This window comes from Carcharhinus amblyrhynchos, chromosome 4 (assembly GCF_965287045.1).
Source record: "Carcharhinus amblyrhynchos chromosome 4, sCarAmb.v2.hapA, whole genome shotgun sequence".
In the NCBI taxonomy this organism is placed as follows: domain Eukaryota; kingdom Metazoa; phylum Chordata; class Chondrichthyes; order Carcharhiniformes; family Carcharhinidae; genus Carcharhinus; species Carcharhinus amblyrhynchos.
Window position 1 is genome coordinate 59,687,491 of NC_137327.1, and position 26,581 is coordinate 59,714,071.

Here is a 26,581-nt window from a genome sequence, read left to right on the forward strand (position 1 = left end):
GCCAAATTTCCTTAGGCTTCTGAAGAAGTAGAGGTGTTGGTGGGCTTTCTTAACTATCTTAACTTCATCATCGCCAAAATATTGATCGCAGAAAGCGAGTGATAATACTCTTAGCACCGGGATAGGAAAGAAACAAATATAAGTTCAAATTATTTAGTTTTATAATCATACACTGAGCAAAAGATAAATTTAGAGGCAACAAAAGATTTTTTTCATTCATTCGTGGGACATGGGTGTCGCTGGATGGCCAGTATTTATTGCCCATCCCTAGTTGCCTTTGAGAAGGTGATGGTGAGCTGCCTTCTTGAATCGCTGCAGTCCATGTACTGTGGGTGGACTCACAAAATCGTTAGGGAGGTCCAGGATTTTGATCCAGCGACTGAACGTAAGAACATAAGAAATAGGAGCAGGAGTAGGCCATCCAGCCCCTCGAGACTGCCCCACCATTCAGTAAGATCATGGCTGATCTGTCGTGTGTGAGTTCCACATTCCCGCCCTCTCCCCATAACCCTTAATCCCCTTGCCTATCAAAAACCTATCAACCCGCGTCTTAAATATATTTAGCAAGGCAGCCTTCACCACTTCAACGGGCAGAGAATTCCAGAGATTCACTACCCTTTGAGTGAAGAAGTTCCTCCTCAACTCCGTTCTAAACCGACCCCCCTTTATCTTGAGGCTGTGCCCCCTAGTCCTACTGTCCTTTCTGAGCGGGAAGAGTCTCTCCACCTCTATCCTATCCATCCCATTCATCATCTTATACGTCTCAATGAGATCTCCCCTCATTCTTCTAAACTCTAACGAGTACAAGCCTAGTTTATTCAGCCTCTCCTCATAGTTCAACCCCCTCAACTCCGGTATCAGCCTAGTAAACCTCCTCTGCACTCCACCCAAGGCCAAAATATCCTTGCGTAAGTGCGGCGACCAAAACTGCATACAGTACTCCAGCTGCGGCCTCACCAATGCCCTATACAGCTGCAGCAAGACCTCCCTACTTTTATATTCAATCCCCCTCGCTATGAAGGCCAGCATCCCATTCACCTTCCTGACCACCTGCTGCACTTGCAGGCTGGGTTTTTGCGAGTCATGCACAAGGACCCGGAGGTCCCTCTGCACTGTCGCCTGCTGCAGTTTTTCGCCATGTAAGTAATAGTCCTTCCTACCATTATTCCTACCAAAGTGGACAACTTCACATTTGCCAACATTAAATTCCATTTGCCAGTTCCTGGCCCATTCGCCCAGCCTATCTAGATCCTTCTGCAGACTCTCCACACCCTCTGCACAATTTGCCGTTCCACCAATCTTGGTGTCATCAGCAAATTTCGACACCATACACTCGGTTCCCTCCTTCAGATCATCTATATAAATGGTAAATAGCTGAGGCCACAGCACCGACCCCTGGGGCACTCCACTAGGCACCAACCGCCAATCCGAATAGCACCCACTGACCCCCACTCTCTGCCTCCTATTTGACTGCCAATCCCCTATCCACGCTAACACCCTACCCCCAACTCCATGCCCCCTGACCTTCTGTAATAACCTCTTGTGAGGCACCTTATCAAACACCTTCTGAAAATCAAGAAACACCACATCCACCAGCTCTCCTCTATCCACCGCCCTAGATACATCCTCATAGAACTCCAATAAATTCGTCAGACACGACTTCCCCTTAACAAAACCGTGCTGCGTCTGCTCTATCAAACAATTCTCCTCAAGATGCCTCGCTATTTTCTCCTTGATCACGGATTCTAACGTTTTACCTACAACTGACGTTAAACTAACCGGCCTATAATTCCCTGCCTTTTGCCTGCCACCCTTCTTAAACAACTGCGTAACATTAGCCGTTTTCCAATCTTCCGGCACTTCCCCGGAATCCAGCGACGTTTGGAAAATAATCACCAAGGCATCCACTATCACCTCTGCCATTTCTTACAGAACCCTTGGATGCATTCCATCCGGTCCTGGGGACTTGTCCACAATCAGCCCCTCCAGTCTGTCGAGCACTGCCTCTCTAGTTACGATAATGTCATTCAGGCCCTCCACTCCTACCATCTTTCCATCGCTAACACCCGGCAAATTATTCACGTCCTCCTCCGTGAAGACCAAAACAAAAAAGTTATTCAAGGCCTCAGCCATTTCCCCATCCCCTACCACTAAGTCCCCCCTCTCATCCTCTAAGGGTCCAACATTCACCCTAGTCAGCCTCTTCCTTTTTATATATTTATAAAAACTCTTACTATCCTTTTTTATATTAAGCGCTAGCCCAGCTTCATAGTTTATCCTACCCTTCTTTATCAACTTCTTTGTCATTCTTTGTTGACATTTAAACCTCTCCCAATCCTCTTCTCGCCCACTACTCTTAGCTACTCTAAACGCATCCGCTTTTAATTTAACACTTCCCTTTACCTCCTTCGTTATCCACGGCTGATTATCTCTCCTCCTACGATCCTTTTTAACCATCGGAATAAATTTCTGCTGAGCACCAAGAAAGATCTCCTTAAAGATCCTCCACTGTTCCTCAGCAGACCTACCTTCCAACGCGTTCCCGCAATCAACATTCGCCAATTTATCTCTCATCCTACCGTATTCCCCTCTGTACAAACAAAGAACACATGTCCGGGAACCCACTTTCTCCTCCTCCATCTGCATCAGAAACTCCACCATACAATGATCACTCTTCCCAAGAGGATCCTTCACCACAAGGTCCCTAATTCTACCTGCCTCATTACATAACACCAGATCCAAGATAGCTCGCTCCCTCGTCGGCTCCAACACGCACTGTTCAAGGAAACTATCCCGGCAGCATTCCAAGAACTCTTCCTCAAGCCCACCGCGTCCAACGTGGGTTGACCAATCAATATGTAGACTGAAACTCCCCCATAATTATCGCCGTTCCATTCCTGCACACCGCATTTATTTGCGCGTTAACAGCCTGCCCCACCCCCAGATCATTATTTGGGGGCCTATAAACGACACCCACCAGAAGGAACGGCAATGTATTTCCAACTCATGATGGTGAGTGGCTTGGAGGGGAACTTGCATGTGGTGGTGTAGGGTTGGAGTAAACCTGAAATTAAAAGATAAAGGATGGTTACCTGGCACAAAATGGACTCTGTGAAAAGACATTAAGATGTGCTGACTCAGGTACACATATTGCACAATGAGTTAAATCCTGTTGGTGTCTAATTACTACAGGAAATAAATAAGACCTTGAGGCCCAGATGATCACCTTAGCTTGAGATAAGGCAGAACCAAAACAATGAGTTTTGTTAACAAGATCAGTCGAAGAAAGAAGGGCATAAATGTATAATGATGTACTAACTGCTAATGTCCGTATTTGTCCACTATTTGAAAATGTATGTAAGAAGCTCAGCTGCCATTTTAAAGTTGAGAAGGTGACTGCGAGCACTACGGAGAGCCCAGCGCTTCTCCCAAAACTTTGTCCGATTAACTACATGTTGAACCTTTAAAACTGATTCCGAGTGGTGATTTTCCCACAACATGATGTTTCCATGTATCTGCTGCCCTTGTCCTTCTATATGGAAGGGATCATGGGTTTGGAAGGTGCTGTCTAAGGATCTTTGATCAATTGCTGCAGTGCATCTTGTAGATAGTGTACACTGCTGCTACTAAGCCTCGGTGGTAGTGGGAGTGGCTCTTTGTAGATCTGGTGCCAATCAAGTGGGCTGCTTGGTCCTGGATGGTGTCAAGCTTCTTGAGTGTTTTTGGAAGTGCATCCATCTAGGCAAGTAGGGAGCATACCATCACACTCTTAGATGGTGCAGAGTTTGGGATCAGGAGGTGAGTTACTCATTGCAGTATTCCCAGCCTCCGATCTGCACTTGTAGCCACTGTGTTTATGTGGTGAGTCTAGTTGAGTTTCTGGTTAATGATAACTCCAAGGATGTTGAAGGACTTGGTGATGATTACACCACCGAATGTCATGGTGTTAAGAGTGTTTCTTATTGGTGATGGTCATTGCCTGACATTTGTGTTACTTGCCAGATCAAAAGAGATTCTTTTCAAGCCTTGGCTGAACATGGAGACTGTCGTGAGCCAACTGATCCTCTTTAGTGAGTCTCTGTGGCATAATTAAGCTTTTAAGTTTAAGTTTATTTATTAGTGTCACAAGTAGGCCTACATTAATACTGCAGTGAAGCCTCTGTGAAAATCCTCTAGTCGCCACACTCCGGCGCCTTCGGGTACATTGAGGGAGAATTTAGCATGACCATTGCACCAAATCAGCATGTCTTTCGGACTGTGGGAGGAAACTGGAGCACCCGGAGGGAATCAACGTAGACACTGGGAGAATGTGCAGACTCCGCACAAACAGTGACCAAGCTGCGGATTGAACCCAGGTTCCTGGCGCTGTGAGGCAGCAGTGCTAACCACAGTGCCATCGTGCTACCCTGTACTAATTAATCATTTTTGGTTTGTACATTATTCATCTTGAGCTTTTTGCTATCTTGTCTGTTAGCCTTTTATAGTTTCAATTTCCTAGACAATGAGCCAGACGGTCAGAATGTCCTACTTTCTGATCCTTCATTAGAATTCTTGTTCTTGGTGGAAATGATCGTAGATCATCTGCAGATACGAGCAGGTCTTTTGAGGTTTTCCAGAATTTTGTGTTTTTTTAATAACATCTGTTCAGTAATCTTGTTCTGATTGCTCTTTCACCAGCTCCACCCTAGAAAGGTAAAAGCTGAGGCTGAGATCAGGAGCTGTGTTTTCGATCAGTATTGTTGAGACATAGCAATATGTTTTACGGCAGTTTTCACCTGGATAAAACTAGCTAAAAGAGTAAAATTATGAGTACTGGTTGTGTAGACAAGCTTTTGTTTCTTTGTGCAACTTTGAGGGGTGATCTGATTAAAGTCTCTAAAATAATTAGATGGTATGAAACTATTGCCACTGGTGGCCAAATGGTATTATCGCTAGCCTATTAATCCAGAAATGCAGCTAAAGTTCTGGAGGCGGGTTCAAATCCCACCACAGCAGGTGGTGGAATTTGAATTCAATAAAAAAAATTCAGAAATTAGGTACATTGGCCATGTTAAATTCTCCCTTCGTGTCCTGGGATACGTAGGTTAGCAGGGTAAATCTGTGGGGTTACGGGGATAGAGCTTAAGTGGGATTGTTCCTGGTGCAGACTCAATGAGCCTAATGGTCTCCTTCTGCACTGTAGGGTTTCTGTGATCTTTCTATGATCCTTCCTCAGAAATGAAGACCAAAACTGCATACAATACTCTAGGTGTGACCTCACCAAGGCCCTGTATAAATGCAACACATCCCTGCTTCTGTGCTCAAAACCTGTCACAGTGAAGGCCAATATACCATTTTGCCTTCTTTACCGCCTGCTGCACCTGCATGCTTACCTTCAGTGACTGGTGCACAAGGACACCCAGGCCCCACCGCACGCTCTCCTCTCCCAGTTTACAGCCATTCAGGTAGTAATCTGCCTCCTTGTTTTTGCTTCCAAAGTGAATAACCTCACATTTATCCAAATTATACTGCATCTGCCATTGATTTGCCCACACACCCAACCTGTCCAGATCATTGTGAAGGATCTCTGTATCTGTGTCACAGTTCATCTTCCCACCCAACTTGATATCTTCTGCAAACTTTGAGATGTTACGTTTTGTTCTCTCATCCAAATCATTAATATATATTGTGAATAGCTGGGGTCCTAGCACTGATCCCTATGGCACCCCACTAGTTGCTGCCTGCCAATTTGAAAAGCACCCATTAATTCCCACTCTTTGTTGCCCCTCTGCCAACCAGATTTCTGTCAATTTCAATACACTTCCCCAGTCCCATGCACTTTAATCTTGCATGATAATCACTTCTGTGGAACTTTGTCAAATGCTTTCTGAAAATCCAATTATACCACATCCACTGATTCCCCCTTGTCAAATCTACTGATTACATCTTCAAAGAATTCCAACAGATTTGTCAAGCGTTATTTCCCCTTCATAAATCCATACTGACTTTGTCTGATCCTGTCACTGCTTTCTAAATGCTCTGTATTCAAGAATTTTCCCCACTACTGACATTAAGCTTATAATTCTCTGTTTTCTCTCGATCTTTCTTTTTGAATATTAGAGTGACATTAGCTACCCTCCAATCTGCAGGGACTGGTCTAAGTCTATTGAATCCTGGAGGATGACCATCAATACATTCACCATTTCTAGAGCCACTTCCTTAAGTACTCTGGATGTAGATTATCAGGCCTTGGGAATTTTCCACCTTCAATGCCATCAATTTTCCCAGCACCATTTCCCTACTAATTGTGATCTCCCTCAGCTCTTCCTTCTCACTAAATCTTGCATTCTCCAACATTTCTGGCATTTGATTTGTGTCTTGTGAAGACAGAACCAAAGTGTTTATACAGTTGCAGGCGTACATTGAATGCTGTGGGTTTTGTTTTGGGTGGGGGGTGTGGAGAGCTTGCTCGGCATAGTGGGATTGTCATTGATTAGTAATCAAGACACCCAGGGTAACGCTCTTGGAATGTGCATTCAAATCCCATTATGACAGATGGTGAAATTTGAATTCAATAAATATCTGGGATTAATGAAACTACTGTCAATTGGTGTAAAAACCCATCTGGTTCATTAAGGTGCAACCCATCAAAGACAAATAAACTGTCTTACAATGCAGAGACAAAAAAATGGTTGAGTGTTTATGACCCACTGATTGGACAAAGGCATAGGAATTCCACGGTCTCAGAAGGAGCAGTGTTATCTGTATCAGCCAAGAACCATCTTTAGGATCCCTCAGCCTCAATAGCAGTCCCTCCCAGGCAGTTACGTAACATCATGTCTCAATAGCACTCAAACAAACAATAGAAGAGCAGTAAGCATAGTTTAAACCACCCAGTGAAGATTGCATTTAACATGTTAATTGGCCACTTCCCTCGAGGTCAATACAACAGCAAAATACTGTGGATGCTAGAAAGCTAAAATAAAAGCAGAACATGCTGGAAATACTCAACGGTCTGACAGCATCTATGGCGAGAGAAACTGAATGAATGTTTCTGGTCACTGGGATTTCATCAGGGCAGAAAGGTCATTTGACATTAACTCTGTACCTTTTGAGTACTTCCAGCCTTTTCTGTTCTTATTCCCTCAAGATCCCTTAGCTCTCCAAAGACAAGGGTGCTAACATGCAGATCTGTGGTCTTGGGTGGATTATTCTGTTTCATCTGTATCCAAAATTCCTGATTTTTCTGATACCGAGTTCCTTCTGTTTGCCTTCTAGCATTTCAAGATGGACATCTTCTCATTTGAAGTAGGGAAATGGAATTGTACTATATGTGTGCTGGGGTGTCTTTGCAAGATATTGAAACTAACTGCCTGAGTAGTTATTCTCTGTTCTGACTATCTTTTCTCAGAGTCATGTTGTGATTTTGTCAGTTGCATTACTTCCAATTCACCTTTGCCATAGGTCAAGGAGTGTAATTTTACTCAAAAAATGGTGACTGCCCCCGAAAGGATTTAATGACCTTTCTGTTTCCATCACTGTTTCACACATGCCTATGCTGCTCGTATTTTTGCGCTGACACGCAGTTAATTGGAACTGAAAGCTCAGTTCCAGCAGCTCTCTTTGGAGATGAAGAATGTCATTGCTACGGGATAGAATGTCTTCCATTTCTGTCACTGTTGTCAAAAATAGAACTTGCCTTCGTGTTGCATCTTTCATAGTCTGGGGGTCTCCTAAAGCACTTCATAGCCAATTAATTACCTTTTCAAGTGTATTCCTGCTGTAATAAATAAGAAGTCTCATAACGCCAGGTTAAAGTTCAACAGGTTTATTTGGTAGCACAAGCCACTAGCTTTCGGAGTGCTGCCCCTTCCTCAGGTGAGTGTGAGTCTGTTTGTGAACAGAACATATAAAGACACAAACTTAATTTACAAAATAATGGTTGGAATGCGAGTCTTTACAGGCAATCAAGTCTTAGCAGTACAGACAGTGTGAGTGAAGAGAGGGTTAAGCACAGGTTAAAGAGAAGACAGTTAGTGAGATTTTTGCAAGCCCAGGCAATTCGTGGGGGGGCTCAGATAGTGTGACATGAACCCAAGATCCCGGTTGAGGCCGTCCTCGTGTGCAGAACTTGGCTATCAGTCTCTGCTCAGCGACCTTGCGTTGTTGTGTGCCGTGAAGGCCGCCTTGGAGAACGCTTACCCGAAGATTAGAGGCCGAATGCCCATGACTGCTGAAGTGTTCCCCAACAGGAAGAGAACACTGTTGCTTGGTGAATGTCGAGCCTTGTTCATTCATCCGTTGTCATAGCATCTGCATGGTCTCCCCAGTGTACCATGCCTCGGGGCATCCTTTCATTGAAGGGGCAGTGCTCCGAAAGCTAGTGGCTTGTGCTAACAAATAAACCTGTTGGACTTTAACTTTGTGAGACTTCTTACTGTGTTACCCCAGTTCAACGCCGGCATCTCCACATCATAATAAACAGAGTATCAGCTGCAAGGCTTGTCTTTTTGCATCCACACCTTTACCTCTGATATCCCCGAGAATCTATCCTTTCTCCCCCTCTTATTTCTCATCAACATCCTGCCCTTTGGTGACATCAGCCAAAGGCACAGTGTTAGTTTTCACATGTCACTGATGGCACTCAGCGCTACCTCACCACCTTGACCTGTTTTCAATTATCAGATCGTTTGTCTGACACTCAGTACTGGGTGAGCAGCAATTTCCTTCAATTAAATATCAGGGAGGATGACGCCATAGTTTTTGGAAACCACTCTAATCTCCACTTCGCCAGTTATCACCTCCATCCCTCCCCCTTTGACATCATGTCAGTCTATTCACAGGTGAGCTTCTGACCTCATATTCAAGTCGTCACTAAGACCACCTATTTCCACCTTTTTTTCTTTATTCATTCACAAGATGTGGGCTTCACTGGCTGGACCAGCATTTGTTGCCCATCCCTAATTGCTTGAACTAAGTGGCTTGTTCAGCTGTTTGAGGGCATTGAAGACTCAACCACACTGCTGTGGATCTGGAGTCACATGAAGGCCAACCCACGTGAGGACTGCAGATTTCCTTCCCTAAAGAACATTAGTGAACCAGATGGGTTTTTGTAACAGTGGTTTCATGGTCATCATTAGTCTTTTAATTCCTGATTTTTGTTTATTGAATTCAAATTTCACCGTCTGCTGCAGTGGAATTCGAACTCAGGTCCCCAGAGAATTACCCTAAGTCTGTGGGTTCCTAGTCCATTGACAGCACCACTATGTCACTACCTTCCCTGCATAAGAACACAAGAACATAAGAAATAGGAGCAGGAGTAGGCCATCCAGCCCTTCGAGCCCGCCCCGCCATTCAATAAGATCATGGCTGATCTGTCGTGGCTCAGTTCCACATTCCCGCCCTCTCCCCATAACCCTTAAGCCCCTCGCTTATCAAAAACCCATCAACCCCCGTCTTAAAAATATTTAGCGAGGCAGCCTCCACCACCTCAACGGGCAGAGAATTCCAGAGATTCACCACCCTTTGAGTGAAGAAGTTCCTCCTCAACTCCGTTCTAAACCGCGCCCCCCCTTTATCTTGAGGCTGTGCCCTCTAGTCCTGCTGTCCTTTCTGAGCGGGAAGAGCCTCTCCACCTCTATCCTATCCATCCTATTCATCATCTTGTATGTCTCAATGAGATCACCCCTCATTCTTCTAAACTCTAACGAGTACAAGCCTAGTTTATTCAGCCTCTCATAGCTCAACCCCCTCAACTCCGGTATCAGCCTAGTAAACCTCCTCTGCAGTCCCTCCAAGGCCAAAATATCCTTGCGTAAGTATGGCAACCAAAACTGCACACAGTACTCCAGCTGCGGCCTCACCAATGCCCTATACAGCTGCAGCAAGACCTCCCTACTTTTATATTCAATCCCCCTCGCTATGAAGGCCAGCATCCCATTCGCCTTCCTGACCACCTGCTGCACCTGCAAGCTGGGTTTTTGCGACTCATGCACAAGGACCCCGAGGTCCCTCTGCACCGTCGCCTGCTGCAGTTTTTCGCCCCGTAAGTAATAGTCCTTCCTACCATTATTCCTGCCAAAGTGGACCACCTCGCACTTGCCAACATTAAATTCCATTTGCCATTTCCTGGCCCATTCGCCCAGCCTATCTAGATCCTTCTGCAGACTCTCCACACCCTCCGCGCAATTTGCCGTTCCACCAATCTTGGTGTCATCAGCAAATTTCGACACCATACACTCGGTTCCCTCCTCCAGATCATCTATATAAATGGTAAAAAGCTGAGGCCCCAGCACCGACCCCTGGGGCACTCCACTAGTCACCAACCACCAATCCGAATAGCACCCATTAACCCCCACTCTCTGCCTCCTATTTGACAACCAACCCTCTATCCACGCTAACACCCTACCCCCAACTCCATGCCCCCTTACCTTCTGCAATAACCTCTTGTCAAACGCCTTCTGAAAATCAAGAAAGACCACATCCACCGGCTCTCCTCTATCCACCGCCCTAGACACATCCTCAGATCTCCAATAAATTTGTCAGACACGACTTCCTCTCAACGAAACCGTGCTGCGTCTGCTCTATCAAGCAATTCCCCTCAAGATGCCTCGCTATTTCCTCCTTGATGACGGATTCTAACATTTTACCTACAACAGACGTTAAACTAACCGGCCTATAACATTGTGCAACTTCACTCCTGCCTCAGTTCATCTGCTGAAACCTTTATTGTGCCTTTGTCATCTCTAGACTTGACTATCACAATGCACTGTTGTCTAGTGTCCCACATTCTATCCTCTGTAAACTTGAAGATCTTCAAGACTCTCCTGCTCATGTCTTAACTTACATCAAGCCCCATTCACCTATCACCCCTGTGTTCACTGACCTATGTTGGCTATCAATCAAACCACATCTTGGTATTAATATTCTCATTCTTGTTTTCACTGCATGGCTGTATAATCTCCTCCAGCCCTACAACCCTCTGAGATATCTGGGCTCATCTAATTCTAATGTTTTGAACATCCAATTTTAACATGCCATCATTGGTGGCCATGCTTCAGCCCTACTCTCTGAAATTCTGACTTTCTAACATGCTTTCCTCCTTTAAGGCACTCCTTATATCTTGGATCAAGCTCTTGCTCATATGAGCAGTATATCCTTTTCTTAGTTTGGCTCAGTTGGCTGGACAGCTGCACAGTGATGCCAACAGCATGGATTCAATTCCCATACCAGCTGAGGTTAATCATGAATGCCTGAGGTGTGGCGATCCTCAGTTTAACACCATCAGTTGGCTCTCCCTATCAAAGGGGAGAATACCCTATAGTCCTCTGGACTTTACTTTTACCTTTACCTTTAGTAAATTTTTATGTAACATGGCATTTTTTTTTCTAAATTAATGGTCCTGTGAAGTGCCTTGGGCATTTTATAATGTTATGTAAATATAAATTGTTGTTGTGGTAAAGCACTTTGGAAACCTCCTGAGGTTTGGTGCCATAGAAATCCAATTCTTGTTCTTAGTGAGGGCTGGCTGATGGTGCTGAGATACATGGTGGGTGGACATAAATAGAAAACAAGGCAACTGTAGCAGTTTTGGAAGTAGAACTTGGCCCAGGGGCTTAAGCATAAACTCAGAAACCTTGCTCTGAAGTGAAATGTTTGCCCTGGCAGCAGAATTTCTGTTGTAAAATGTGCTTTCTGTAATGTTCACTGGAGTGGAGAATGAAGTAGCTTTTAGAGGAGGGAAACTTCACTCTCTACTTTGATATGATGGCCTGCATCTGGTTTCATTCCCTCTTTGCAATTCCACCTTCAACATTTCAGTTGAGAGCAGTAAGAGTATTAATAATGCACGTGACCAACTGGCATTTTTCTACACATCAAGAGTTGAGGTTAACACAGAGAATGGAATGTCTAATTAGCAAAGGGCAGGCAGTGAACTGAGTGTGATTAATTGTTGGATTAAAGCACAAGGCTCAGCTTGGGTGGGTGGAGGGAGTGTGGGGGAAGAGTGGGCAGGGGGTTTGAAATGGGGTATGGTCATGCATTCTACAGCCTTTGCTGAAAGGTATCACAGTGTGCCTTTGCTCGGGACTGCTTTGCTTTTGAAAATTGGATTGAAGAGATGAGAGATGCTGCATTTTACCCACACTGAGATGGCTTTTGCTTGCACCCTGTTAATGTCAGGACAGCATTTCGGGCATTATTTCCCCTTTGAATTTTTAACGCTTTCAATAACTGTAAAGTATAGGGATAGCCTGGCATGAAATGCAGGAATGAACTGGCACCTTATCATCCCAGTGCCAAGTATCTGTCGAGCCACTCCTTCCCTGGATAGTCCAAGTGGGAATTTGTTCAATATGCAGTTTGATAGGGGGCACTCACTTCCAATTCTGCTGTGCAATTAATTCTCTCCTGCTAAAATTTAGCTTTAAGCTTCAGATGACCCAGTTGTGTTGCACAAAGAGAATGGACAGATTGAGAGCAGCGGTGTTTAATCTACCAGACAACAAGGCATTTTTAAATCCACTTGTCCATTGGCATTTTGTGAGCTGATTGACATTTACTCCTATGTTGATTAAACTGGAGGCTCACTTACTCCCTTCTGTACCCTCTTTTTCTCATAGGCAGTAAATAGAGCTCTCAACATCGGACAGATTGAGTGAGTTTTTTCAGCCATGTGTTGTGTACCTGAGATCAACAGCAGGGAAAACAAAACATACTAGCAATTATTGCTCTGAACCAACTAGTAACGACATGCATAACAGACTGCATCATTGCGTTTGGATTGCAAGCATATCCTACAATGAAATTAATTCAGAACAAAACTTGTATTTATGTAGCACCTTTCATTCTGTTTGATATTACTTTATGAAACAATTTTTTTTTTGCTGAGGTGTGGATGGAGGAACTTAATCCAATTGTGCAGTTCAAAGTAAATCTCCCTTTCTTGGCTAGTACATAGGCACAGATAACTGACCGCAGTGTGTATCAGCGACAAGAAAATCTGCAGTGACTTCTCAATGCTCTGTCTACAGCTGTTCCCAGCTATCACCTAAAAGGAGAAGGCAGCTGGCATGTGGGAACTCCCAAGTTCCTCTCCCTGTCTCTCAATCCTGCCTTGAAAGTATATTATAGTTCCATAATTGTCACTGGGTCACAATCATTGAATCCCTACACCGCAGAAGGAGGCCATTCAGTCCATCAAGCCTGCACCGACAACAATCCACCCAAGCCCTATCCCCATAACCCCATGTATTTACCCCTCTAATCCCCTGATGCTAAGGGACAATTTAGCATGACCAATTAACCTAACAATCCTGGGACTCCTTCCCTAATAGCATTGTAGGCGTACCTACACTACATGGACTGCAATAGTTCACAATGTTGATCAATAAACGCAGGCCTTGCTAGCAATGCCCATGAGTGAAAAAGTACCTTGGATACAGGCGATGACAAAGTAATGTTAAAAGTTTCTCCTCCCCCACTATGGCATGACTCAATGAATGTTAAGTAATAAGACTGCCTAATTGCAGGATCCTCTTTCTCGTAATTCCCCAATTCCACTTACTTCTGACAACTGTTTAAGCTGTACTATTGCTTGATGCTACCATCAGCAGACATCCATCCAAACATGCATGACCCCAACAGGACTGAGTGGATAGGAATCGAAAGATGAAAATCGGCTTTTTATTCCACTGTCACCTCAGACGAGGACATTGATCAGTGAAGTTTAGCTGTTTTAACCCCATGTGGCTTTGGGAAACTGGATGAGGCTGGTAGTAACTGGTTAATAATAGTCAATGAGACTTAACACTCAGAAATGCCACTTCCATTGGATCAGCTTGCTTCAGTTGAAATCACTTGATGTTCCCACCTCTTGTCTTTATTATTATCACTCAGGGTGTGGGTCGTTTCTCCGTGACTTGAGGAGGCAACTGAGTGTGGGCTTCTTTAGCAAGTGCTTAAGCTGAATGGCGTACAAGATTACTGGCGTCTGCTCCGTGGTATGGAATTGACACACAAGTTGGCCAAACCTAATAGGAAATGATGGATTCCCAATGGGATTCTGATGACAAAATGTCAGTTATGGTATTCAATTTGGAATCATAACTAATAAACCTGTGGATTGCTTATCCTTTCCCATAACCATCAAAACTTCATTGCGACATATACAAATGTAAGAAATAGTAGCAGGAGTAAATCAAATGGTCCCCCAAGCCTGCTCTGCCATTCAGTGCAATCACGGCTGATCCTTGGCCTCAACTCCACCTTCCTGACTGCTCCCTGTTTCCTGTGAGTCCCTAAAGACTGAAAATTTGACTATCCCAACCTTAAATATATTCAATGACCCACAACCCACTGAGATGCAGAATTCCAAAGATTCCCAACCCTTTGAGTGAAGGAGCCTTTGGTTCACAATAAACTTGAGCACATCTTCCAAGTGGGCCTCTAAAACAAGACCTGCTTGCTCAGATAGATGCAAAATGTTCCTTGACATTTAAAGAAGAGCAAGGGAGTTCTCTAGGTCAATATGTGTACCTCAAATAACGCCAACAGAATTATTTGGTCATTCTTTCATTTACTGCTTGTAGAATTTAACAAACAGTTTGCAGCTGCGTTTTCCCTTACAGCATTAACTACACTTGAAAAATAATTCATTGACGATAAAGTACTTTGAGATATGCTGAGCATGTCATTTTGTGCTGCATAAATGCAAGTTCTTTTTTTCGTTTATTTCCTATTGAACTCTACTTCAATAAATCGTTGCTTGTTTCAACTTTCACGCTGCCATGGTCCATTTTCATTTGGACATTTGCCTTAACTATTGCTCCAGTGGTGATCTTGAAGTGACAATTGATTTTCTGACCGAAGTGGACAAGCTGGTGCAGCTGATCGAGTGTCCAATCTTCACATGTAAGTAAACCCTGCAGCACTTGATGTTTCCAAGTAGTCAGTTGGAGTTCAAGATGTGGAAGTAATGTTGTATCAAGAAATGGGGCAGAAGGAATGAGTGGTGACTGGCAGCTCCGCAAAACTGGGAGCATACTAAATTAGGCAGCCAACTTAAAAGCTCTCACTCTTGTGGAGCATGTGAAAGATTTAAAATGAATCGTCGCTTTCTTTTTCTTGTAAAGACTTCCTTCTGCAGCCCCTGTGGCTCCATTAGTTCAGGCAGCATGAAATGCAGTAAAATGGATACGTGACGTGTTCCCCAGCCTGCCCTGAGGCAACTGGCTTCAACCCAGACAGTGGCAAGACCTGGTTTACCGAATGGGAAATCAGCCATAGATCCTGCTCGCAATCAGACACTCTGCTGGATCAGTAATATACCCTCCACTCTGTTGGCACTCATCATCCTATCTTGAAGCTGAAATGCCCTTAACTGTGGCTCTGGAAGCAATTGTTAGCTGTAAGAAACGTGCACTGCAAGTAGCCACAGCCTTCTGGACATGGCCAAGTCGGTCATGTTAAAAAATGTTTTCTCTTCAAAGTCTCTTCACCCACTTAATAAACAATACCCATTTAATCTTCCTTTATACTAAAAGCTGGGCCATCTGGGGCAGTACGGCAGCATAGTGGTTAGCATTGCTACCTCACAGTGCCAAGACCTGGATTCGATTCCCAGCTTGGGTCACTGTCTGTGCGGAATTTGCACATTCTCCCTATGTCTGCATGGGTTTCCTCTGGTGCTCCGGTTTCCTCCCATGGTCCGAAAGACCTGCTGGTTAAGTGCATTGGCCCAAACAGGCGCAGGAGTGTAGCGACTAGGGGAATTTCACAGTCACTTCATTGCAGTGTTAATGCAAACATTACTTGTGACTATTAAATAAACTACTTTATACTTTACTGGGTAGGTTATAAGCTTTCAGTGAGTAATTTGACACAGGTGAAGCCTAAATTAATTTGAACAAGATAATAATGTCTGTGGGTACTGTGGGCAAGCCTGGCTTTTGCATGCTCTTTTGCATCCAACATGCCCAAATTAGCAGTAAAACGTTGAGCATCCTATCACCAGAAAAAATGAAAATAATAGGGTGGGGGAGGGGCAAGAGGCGTGTTGCCGATTCATGGCAACCTATGATAACTTGACATGCTGCTCCACTACACCTGTTTGCACCTTCACCCACTAAGGCCCTAAGCTCTGCAATTCCTTCCCTAAACTTCCCTGCCTCTCTCCTCTGAGTCCTTCCTTACTCCCTACCCATGAGGTGGTTTTGGTCACCTCTCCTAATATCTCCAAGTGGCCTGATGTTAAATTTTGTCCAATAACGTTTTGCCTGCCATGAAAACCCCCTGGAGCATGTTTATGATGTTACAGGTGAAATATAAATGTAGGTTGTAATTGTTCATTGATCTCCAAATTTCCATTTCAGACCTGAGGTTGCAGCTCCTTGATGTTGAGAACAATCCCTACCTGATCAAAGCCCTGTACGGACTTCTCATGCTGTTGCCCCAAAGCAAAGCTTTCCAGCTGCTCTCACATCGACTACAGTGCGTACCAAACCCAGAACTGATGCGAACCACGTGAGTAACAAGAAGCCTTCAGTGATTCATGGCACATTGCTGATCTAACAACTGCAATTGTTGATGCCAATTATAACCTATGGCAGAATAGCTGAGGTATCATCCTTCACCATGAGATCATTACCCTTGCAGCATAGGAGAACTGACTCACTCTGTCAGTTATGAGTAGTGCACCTCTCCCCATCCCCCCGCCTCTCTCTCTCTCTCTCTCTCTCTCTCAAAACCCATGTTTAACACACTCTCCTTTTCCCTCCCCAGGTTCCCCATGCACCATGTGCAGCTTCTCCAGTCTGAGATGGCAGGCAGGGGTTCTAGGCCTCTTCTGATGCTGTTTTTGAATTGGATGATCCGAGGTGCAAGGAACGTTGAGTTACTTTTTATTCGGATTTCTCCGCTCTCTCTCCCTCCCTGGCACCCTCCATTCTGCATCATCCATTCTGCACCTCCTTCCCCCAACACTCTTTGGAGACACACTTGCCCTTTTTGCTCTGCACCTTCCTCTGGGCACATCAGGATTTCTAGGTGAAAACCTCACCTTACTGCACCACATGATTTATCCCTCAACTCTGCTTCTTTCCTTATACTGACAGATGCTTTTTGACTGAATTTGCTTAGTGACATGCACATTGCAGTAATCAACAGCTGTGTGGAATTACCACTACCTCCAAGTCACACAACTCCCTGACTTGGAAATATATTATCGTTCCTTCACCATTGCTGGGTCAACATCCTGGAACAGCCTCTCTAACAGCACTGTGGGTTTACCTACACCACATGTTCTGCAGTGATTCAAGAAAGTAGCTCACCATCACCTTATCAAAGACAATTAGGGATGGACAATAAATGTTGGTCTTGTCAGTGATGCCCATACTCTCTGAATGTTTTTTTTAAATCAATTCTGATTGAGTGAAGGTGACGGGGCCAGCACTAAATCCTGAGCTGCATCCTCTGCACTGATTCACATTGATAACCTTTTTAATTAAGGAAGCAGTCTGATTAAAAAGCACAAAAGTGCTGTTATTGACATGCTGAACAAAAGCCAGATTTATGTAGCAGAAGGTTGATTGAGTGTTAATGATTCAACAAGGGCTCTCATCAATCAGGCAAGTGTGCAAGTGGGTTCCATTATACTAGATTATGCTCAGCCTGAATTACGAGTTTAACCTCATGCATGCATGAAGTGAAAGGTTTGAGTCACAACCATGGGGCCTTTGCTGTTCAAATTCTGAATCTAGAAACCACACCTTCATGAATGTTTTTTGTGGTGTGCAGGGAAATGGAATTTGTACATTCATAAGGTAGGTATACACGAAGCTACCGCACATAGGAGCTGGACCAGCTAAAAACAAACACGCGATAATTGTAAGTATGGCATTGGTTTATCTTTCGCAATGAAGCTCAACTTCTTATTTAATCTCTGCTCTTCAGTCCCTGATATGTTTTCTGTCTTGGTCCCTGGATGGTCTACATTGAAAAGCGGAGACCAGAAAGGAAGCTTTTGGTGAACTGACCTTTTGGTCCAATGATAGAGCAAGATTGCCTTGCAGTTTCCAGGATTGCACCCTCAAAAGGACTAGTAATTACATAACGCTTTGTAGTGATGAATCCGAATGGTTCATTTTTCACTCTGTGAATTCAACTTAAATTTAATTGATATTTGCAAAGACTTTGTAATTACCTGTCCCAATATTAAAGGAAAGCTGTATTCCACTGGAAAGATTTCCTGATACCACATCTCAACATAATGGATTTACAAGCTGCCTGTTAATGGTGGCACCCTCTAAACATGGTTGGCCTCTGTCATCTTTCCTGGGTTTCATGTGGACAGCTGCTGGGTACAAGGTGAAAGGCATAACCTGTAACTGGGAATGTGTTAACTTAACTCAGTAGTAAAAGGACACAGGTGCTGCCCTGTAGACATAGGTCCTCAAAACCCCAACATCACTCTGCTAAAATTCCATGTGTGTGTGGAGCTTAAGTTTGGCCCACTGTAGATATTATCATACCTTCCTGATTATTGAAAGAAGTATACCCTATATACAAAACTGTTACCTGCCAATTCTGTCACATTTTCACGTATGTTCTATTCCTTCAGGTCTCAGTGCTGCCTTCTTTGGGCAAAGCACTAAGAGCTTCATGTAATGGGAGGGGAGGGATCACCTAAATATTAGCAACATACAATATACTTGAAGAGAAAAGGCTCGAGATGATTTTATTTTCACCCCTCATGGTATGAAGGCAATATTCTATTTGTACACAAGAGAGTTCCCTAAGAATAAGAGGGACCATGATTAGGGAAGATTATCTATATTTAATTCCGAAATTTTTTGAGCTAACCAAGGGAGGGCATATCATCCTCCCACTGAAACAGGAAGAAAAACTGCCCCCATGCAGTGTGCTGTAATTAGTATTTTTACCTTTATCGATCTGACAAGGATTTACGTGATTAATTTGCTACTTTCAATCTTGCGGCACTAGACAAGAGAGGCAGTAATTAAACAGCTTCATTCGGTTTCCAAATTGAAAAAAATACATTCATTAACTTTGCAGTCCTTTGAGAGCATATCTACATTCCATGAGAGGATGGGCAGTGCTGGGCCTGATCTATGATGGGAGATGATGCTCTGTTCTGTTTCGGACTCTGGTTAAGCAATCAGTGAACTGCATGTGGCAATCACAGGGGAGGGAAAGAGAAGAAGCAGCCGCTGAGAGAGATCTGGCACAAGCGATGGAAAATGTCAGTCCCATTCTGTAGTAACTATAGTAAAGTGATTGTGTGTTCTGGCAAAACTTCTGCTCTTCACATTCTTCACTCTATTTGGTTTTAGTGTGTGTGTGCCTGGTAAATACAATTCACTTCACTTCATCTTTGTGTTGATGAAGGCTGCTAAACTGCAAGAGGTTGCTCACAGTTTGCATCCAATTTGTAGCCTGGCTTTCTGCACTGCTCAATCTGTCCATTAACTTCCCTTCTTGCATTAAAAATGCAGGCCACTGACTGCAAAACAATAAAACCCATGAGGATAACAAAACAAGCTTGTCTTCGCTTACTCCATGTTCCAGTGAGAGAGTTCTCTTGTTTTGTGTAAAACTGGAAACAAGAAATCATGGGTTTGCAAAGGACCATTCAAGCCTTCGCCTACGCTTTCATAGCCAGTAATTCCAGGAGGTTATTCAGCACATTCAATCTCCTTGGAAGAGTCGTAATATTTGCCTGTTTAATATTTGTCCAATTGCACCTTTCCTCTAATCCCCCACTGCTGACCCTAGTAATGGTCAGTCAAACAAAACTCTGCAGTATCAGTTTTGGCATTGCAATTCCCTGGTTCCAGCAGTACCAATGTTTTTGTGTTACTTTCAGCATTCTGTTATCTATATGTTTGTAACCTTGGCCTCATCCCTGATTATTTGCATGAAGCTGATAAGTGTGGTAGCTGGCAGCTCAAGTCTGTTGTCCTGGTTGGAAAAGTTAAGTAATGGGAGAGAAATCATAATGGCCCAAAAAAAAGGTTAAACTGGAGCATTCACAGGTACGTAGAACACATAGTGACTCTATGAAAGACCTATCCATTCAGTCTCATTCCCCTGCTCTTCACTGTCCTTTTAAAGTATTTATCCAATTCCCTTTTGAAAGTTATTACTGAATCTGTTTCTATTAACTTTTTTGGGCAGTGCATTTCAGATCATCACAACTGTTTTTGAAAAAAAAGTCCCATTTCTCCAACAAGGTGATAAACTTACTTTTGCAAAACTAAAATAAAAGCTTATGCTGCACAAACCAGAATCTGCCATCACGTTTAAACACTTATTTTCCCCAAGCCTTTGACAGTGTTCATGTTAAATTTGGAAAGGAAGTGGAGTGCTGACATTTATTGCAATGCAGAACGGAATATAAAAGTTGTGGAGTTTTGCTATAGCTGGACAGGGTTCTAATGAGACAACATCTGAAATACCGTGTGTAGCATCCTTATTTAAAAAAGGATGTAACTGTGTTAGAAGCAGGTCAGAGAAGATTCACTGGACTCATTCCTGGGATGAGAGGACTTACCTTATGAAGAAAGTTTGAACAGTTTGGGCCTTTGCCCATTGGAGTTTAGAATGATGAAAGATGATCTGATTGAAGATCCTGAGGGGACCTGATAGTGTAGATATCTAGACGATGTTTCCACTCGTTGGGGGAGACTAAACCAGGGATCACGGTTTAAGAATTAAGTGCTCTCCCCTTTCAGATGGAGACAGATTTTTTTTTTCTCCAAGGATGATTAATCTTTGGAATTCTCTTTTGCCAGAGGACAGTGCAGATTGGGTCACTGAATATACTCAAGGCAGAATTGGACAGATTTTTGATTGGCAAGAAAGTTGAGACATTTAGAGGGATGACAGGAAAGTGGAATTGAAGCCAAGTCACAAACAAATTAGCTATAATATTGAATGGTGGATCAGACTCAAAGGGCTGAATGACCTACTCATGCACCTAACTACATGTTCCTATGATTCTTTCACTGTCTGTACTATTTTAACCAATGTTCCTTCTATTCCATCCTGCTTCCACTGCCCTTCCAGCCTTGTGCCCATGCTGTTCTGACTCTAGTATTCTGTACAGTCTCAATCCTCTATTCTGGAGGTTTCAGATCCACAGCAGTCAAGGCAAGGAATAATGTGAAGCAAGTCAAAACCTTTGAATCATTTACAAGAAACATTTGGACACTGTGATGGAGAGCTGTAGGATCTTTGTGGATTTATGAGTTAAGAGTTGAATGTCCTTCTCATTTACCTTGTGGCAGGTGGACATGCACATTGACTCACAGGATAACAATCTGGCAGAAATATGGGCTGATGTTTAAAAGCCCTGTCTAATCTCTGGGGAACTGGGTGCTGGTGGTGTGGTTTAAGGCACCTGGCTCAGCACAGACTGGGGATTGAAAGTAAAATCATTTCAAATTAATTGAGATTCCAACATTCTGTGCTTCAGCTCCTAACTCTTGTGTTGCATATACATGTACGCTCACTTTCTCAACATATGCAGCGTTGTGACCTAAAATTCCGGTTGTAGAGAGTTGCCAATTTAGTGACCCATTAGTGAAGTCAGTTTAACCTGACCTGCTATGAGAATGTGATGCATCCAATTCAATGCTTCTCTTCAGAGCACTATCTCTTCCAATTATTCAAGTTCTTCTCTCCTTTGGAAATATGATTCATCCTTGGCAATCAGGTGTAAAGACAGAGACTGGTCAGGGACCTTTGCCATGGACCTTATCCAGCACGGGGGCCCAGTAATCCAGTCAGGGCTCAGTGTGGGGGCCCAGGGACCCCAGCCAGGCCCCCATGCTGGGGCAAGATTAGTTTTTTTTTGTTGCGGTAGGAGATAAACGTGGCTGTTGAAATGCTATAAACTTTATGCTCCTCTAATCAGCTTTGGGACTGAATAAACTTTGTATGTGGCTTGCAAATGAGCATGAATAATTTGGAGGATATATCTCAGATTAAGGAAGCTTTCCTTAGCAATCATTTCCCCACCTGCAAACCATTTCACATGGGAAGTGAATATCTTTGGATATTAAGCAAAATCCCTATCAGAGAAGTTACTACTCAATTAAGCAGCCAAATCCATCCAGTATGGAAAGTATTAGAAATGCCATTTATTGCTCAGTCTAAACTCTTGCGATGGCTAAGATAGAGTCAGGCATGTAATTGAGTATTGCTGTGTCTTTGAACATGCCAGTTTTTAACATTAACTTCTCCACATCGTTTGGCACTAAAGTGAGTGGTCAAAAATTATTTCTGTTTTAAAAGCTGACTTTTGGGATCCAGCGTACACTTAATATCACTGCCAGACATTCCACTCAAAATACTGTATTTTTTAATACTGAAAACTTTAACAGGCACTTGATTGGAGAAACAACAATTACATAGAACTGAACTGGAGTCGGGGTACTTCAAGGCACCGAAGCATTGCAGTGAACAGAACTCTTTATTGATTTTAACTATTCAGCCCATTCTATTTGTGCAGGTTGTTTGCAAGAGCAATAAAGAGCTAACCTCACTACCCTGATCTGTCCCCATGACCCTGCTCAAGCATTGATTCAGTTTCCTCTTGGAAGATGCCTCAATCACTTCCTGTGGCAAAGTATTCCATGCATAGCAGCATATTACTCAAAAGACATTTCTCCTCAATTTGTCTGCCACTGTTGTGACTGTTTAAACTTTTTTTAATATATGGGTGTCCACATTACTCTAATGGGGGATGAATTATTATTAGTTCTGTACTCTTGTACTCTATGCTGCTATTCACAGAGAAGCTGTTGACATTTTTGTTGGCTTTATCTGCCCGCACAGGTTTCAGCCATGGCTTAGTTAGTGCACTTTATCTTCCGAGTCAGAAGGTTCTTGGTTTAAATCCCATTGGAAAAAATAAAGCGCATAATTCATTTTAACATGCCAGTGCAGCACTGGGGGAGTAGATTCACTTTTAGGAATTACATGATAGATCCTTTGGTACCATTTCAAAGAATAAATTGAGGAGTGCCATCAAGCAAGATCACTAAAAACAGATTGTGGTCTCATTGATGTTTGTGGAATCTGGCTATTTGCAAATCAGCTGCCTAGAATTATCACAATTCAAATAAAATGTAATACTTCATTGCCTTTTAAGTGTTTTTGTTTTCTTGTGGAAGAGTTGCCACAGTTCCTGTGAAGGACAGTGAAGGTGGGACCATTTTCCTTGGAGAAAAGGAGGCTGAGATGAAATTTGGAGGTGGTATTCAAGATCCTGAGGGGTCTGGACAGAGTAGATAGGGAGAAACTATTCCCACTTGTGAAAAGATCAAAAGGATTTAAAATAATTGAGTTTTTTTCATGCAATGACTGGCTGGGTGGATGTGCTGTGAGGAGGATGCAAAGATCCTTTAGTGTGATTTGGACAAGTTGACTGAGTGGGCAAATGATTGGCATGCAGTACAATTTGAATAAACATGAAGTTACCTAGTTTGGTAGCAAAAATGGGAAGGCTGATTACTATCTGGCCATAAATTAGGAGAGGGGAAATGTGCAATGAAACCTGGGTGTCCTCGTACACCAGTCATTATAGGTAAGCGTACTGGTGCAGCAGGCAGTAAAATAGGCAAATAGCATGTTGGCCTTTATAGTGAGAGGATTCAAGTGCAGGAGCAGGGATGTCTTGATGCAATTATACAGCACTTTGATGAGGCCACACATAAGAACATAAGAACATAAGAAATAGGAGCAGGAGTAGGCCATCTAGCCCTTCGAGCCTGCCCCGCCATTCAATAAGATCATGGCTGATCTGTTGTGGCTCAGTTCCACTTTCCCGCCCTCTCCCCATAACCCTTAATCCCCTCTCTTATCAAGAACCCATCAACCCGCTTCTTAAAAATATTTAGCGAGGCAGCCTCCACCACTTCAACGGGCAGAGAATTCCAGAGATTCACCACCCTTTGAGTGAAGAAGTTCCTCCTCAACTCCGTTCTAAACCGCCTCCCCTTTATCTTGAGGCTGTGCCCCCTAGTCCTACTGTCTTTTTTGAGCGGGAAGAGTCTCTCCACCTCTATCCTATCCATCCCATTCATCATCTTATACGTCTCAATGAGATCTCCCCTCATTCTTCTAAACTCTAACGAGTACAAGCCTAGTTTATTCAGCCTCTCCTCATAGCTCAATCCCCTCAACTCCGGTATCAGCCTAGTAAACCTCCTCTGCACTCCCTCCAGGGCCAAAATATCCTTGCGCAGGTGCGGCGCCCAAAACTGCACACAGTACTCCAGCTGCGGCCTCACCAATGCCCTATACAGCTGCAGCAAGACCTCCCTACTTTTATATTCAATCCCCCTCGCTATGAAGGCCAGCATCCCATTCGCCTTCCTGACCACCTGCTGCACCTGCAAGCTGGGTTTTTGCGACTCATGCACAAGGACCCCGAGGTCCCTCTGCACCGTCGCCTGCTACAGTTTTTCGCCACGTAAGTAATAGTCCTTCCTACCATTCTTCCTACCAAAGTGGACCACCTCACACTTGCCAACATTAAATTCCATTTGCCATTTCCTGGCCCATTCGCCCAGCCTATCTAGATCCTTCTGCAGACTCTCCACACCCTCCGCACAATTTGCCTTTCCACCAATCTTGGTGTCATCAGCAAATTTCGACACCCTGCACTCGGTTCCCTCCTCCAGATCATCTATATAAATGGTAAATAGCTGAGGCCCCAGCACCGACCCCTGGGGCACCCCACTAGTCACCAACCGCCAATCCGAAAAGCACCCATTGACCCCCACTCTCTGCCTCCTATTTGACAACCAACCCTCTATCCACGCTAACACCCTACCCCCAACTCCATGCCCCCTGACCTTCTGCAATAACCTCTTGTGAGGTACCTTGTCAAACGCCTTCTGAAAATCCAGAAAGACCACATCCACCGGCTCTCCTCTATCCACTGCCCTAGACACATCCTCATAGAACTCCAGTAAATTTGTCAGACACGACTTCCCTTTAACGAAACCGTGTTGCGTCCGCCCTATCAAGCAATTCCCTTCAAGATGCCTCGCAATTTCCTCCTTAATGACGGATTCTAACATTTTACCTACCACAGACGTTAAACTAACCGGCCTATAATTCCCCGCCTTTTGCCTGGCACCCTTCTTAAACAACGGCGTAACATTAGCCGTTTTCCAATCTTCCGGCACTTCCCCGGAATCCAGCGACGTCTGGAAAATAACCACCTGGAATATTGTTTGCACATCTGGAATATTGGTCTCCTTATCTGAAAAAGGATGTTCTTGCTCTAGAGTGAGTGCAGAGAAGTTTTACTAGACTTATTCTTGGGATGGCGGGATTGGCATATGAGGAGAAATAGTTGGTTAGGATTGTATTTGCTGGAGTTCAGAAGAATGAGGGAGAATCTCATAGAAACCTATAAAATTCAAACAGGAGTTAAACAGGTAAATGCAAGACAGATGTACCTGATGGTTGGGGTGCCCAGGACCAGGGGTCACACTGTTGAGGATACAGGATAGACTGTTTAGGGCTGAGATGAGGTGAAATTTCTTCATTCAGAGAGTGGTCAGTCTGTGGAATTCACAACCACAGAAAGTAGTTGAGGCCAAAACATTGAATGTTTTCAAGTCAAGAAGCAGTTAGACAAAGCACTTGAGATGAAGGAGATCAAAGGATATGGAGGGAAGGCAGGATCAAGCTATTTGGATGATCAGCCATGATTATAATGAATTATGGAGCAGGCTTGAAGAGATGAGTAGCTGCCTTCTACTCCTATTTTCTCTTGCCTGAGAGTGTGGTGGAGGGGAGTTCTATTGAAGCATTTGAAAAGATAATTAGACTGTTATCTATAAGGAAGAATGTGTTAGTTATAGTATATAAATACTAAAAGAGATGTAGATTAAGTGTAGATAAAGTAAATGTAGATTAAATGTTTCCCCTTGTAGAACAAAGGGTCACACATATAGGTTGAGAGGCAGCAGATTTAAAACTGAGATGAGGAGAAACTACTCAATGGTAAGGCAGTGGGGGAGAGTTATAGAACAGAGAGATTTAGGGGGTACAGATTCATAGCTTCTTAAAAGTGGAATCACAGGTGGGCAGAGTGGAAAAGGAGGCATTTGGCATGCTTGGTTTCATTGGTCAGAATACTGAATACAGGAATTGGGATGTCTTTTTGAAGTTCTACAAGACATTGGTAAGGCCAAACTTGGAATACTGTGTACAGTTCTCATCACCCTATTATAGAAAGGATATTATTAAACTAGAAAGAGTGCAGAAAAGGTTTCCAAGGATGCTACCGGAACTTGATAGTTTGAGTTATAAAAAACGACTGGATAGACTGGGGCGTTTTTCCGTGGAGCGTAGGAGGCTTAGGGTGATCTTAGAGGTCTATAAAATAATGAGGGGCATAGTTAAGGTAGATAGTCAACATCATTTTGCAAAGGTAGGGGTGTCTAAAACTAGAGAGCATATATTTAAAATGAGAGGGGAGAGGTACAAAAGGGTCCAGAGGGGCAGTTGTTTCACTAACAAGGTGGTGAGTGTCTGGAATGAGCTGCCAGAGGCAGTA

The 26,581-nt window shown here is 43.6% G+C and overlaps 1 protein-coding gene across 1 annotated transcript in view; it reads left to right on the top strand.

Moving 5' to 3' along the window:
* vac14 (vac14 homolog (S. cerevisiae)) overlaps nt 1-26,581 on the top strand; it is a 347,166-nt gene that overhangs the window by 279,013 nt on the left and 41,572 nt on the right. The window contains exons 18-19 of the mRNA XM_080187225.1: nt 14,813-14,892; nt 16,353-16,503. Of these exons, the coding sequence (XP_080043351.1) occupies nt 14,813-14,892; nt 16,353-16,503 (231 nt within the window). The remainder of the gene's footprint in view (nt 1-14,812; nt 14,893-16,352; nt 16,504-26,581) is intronic.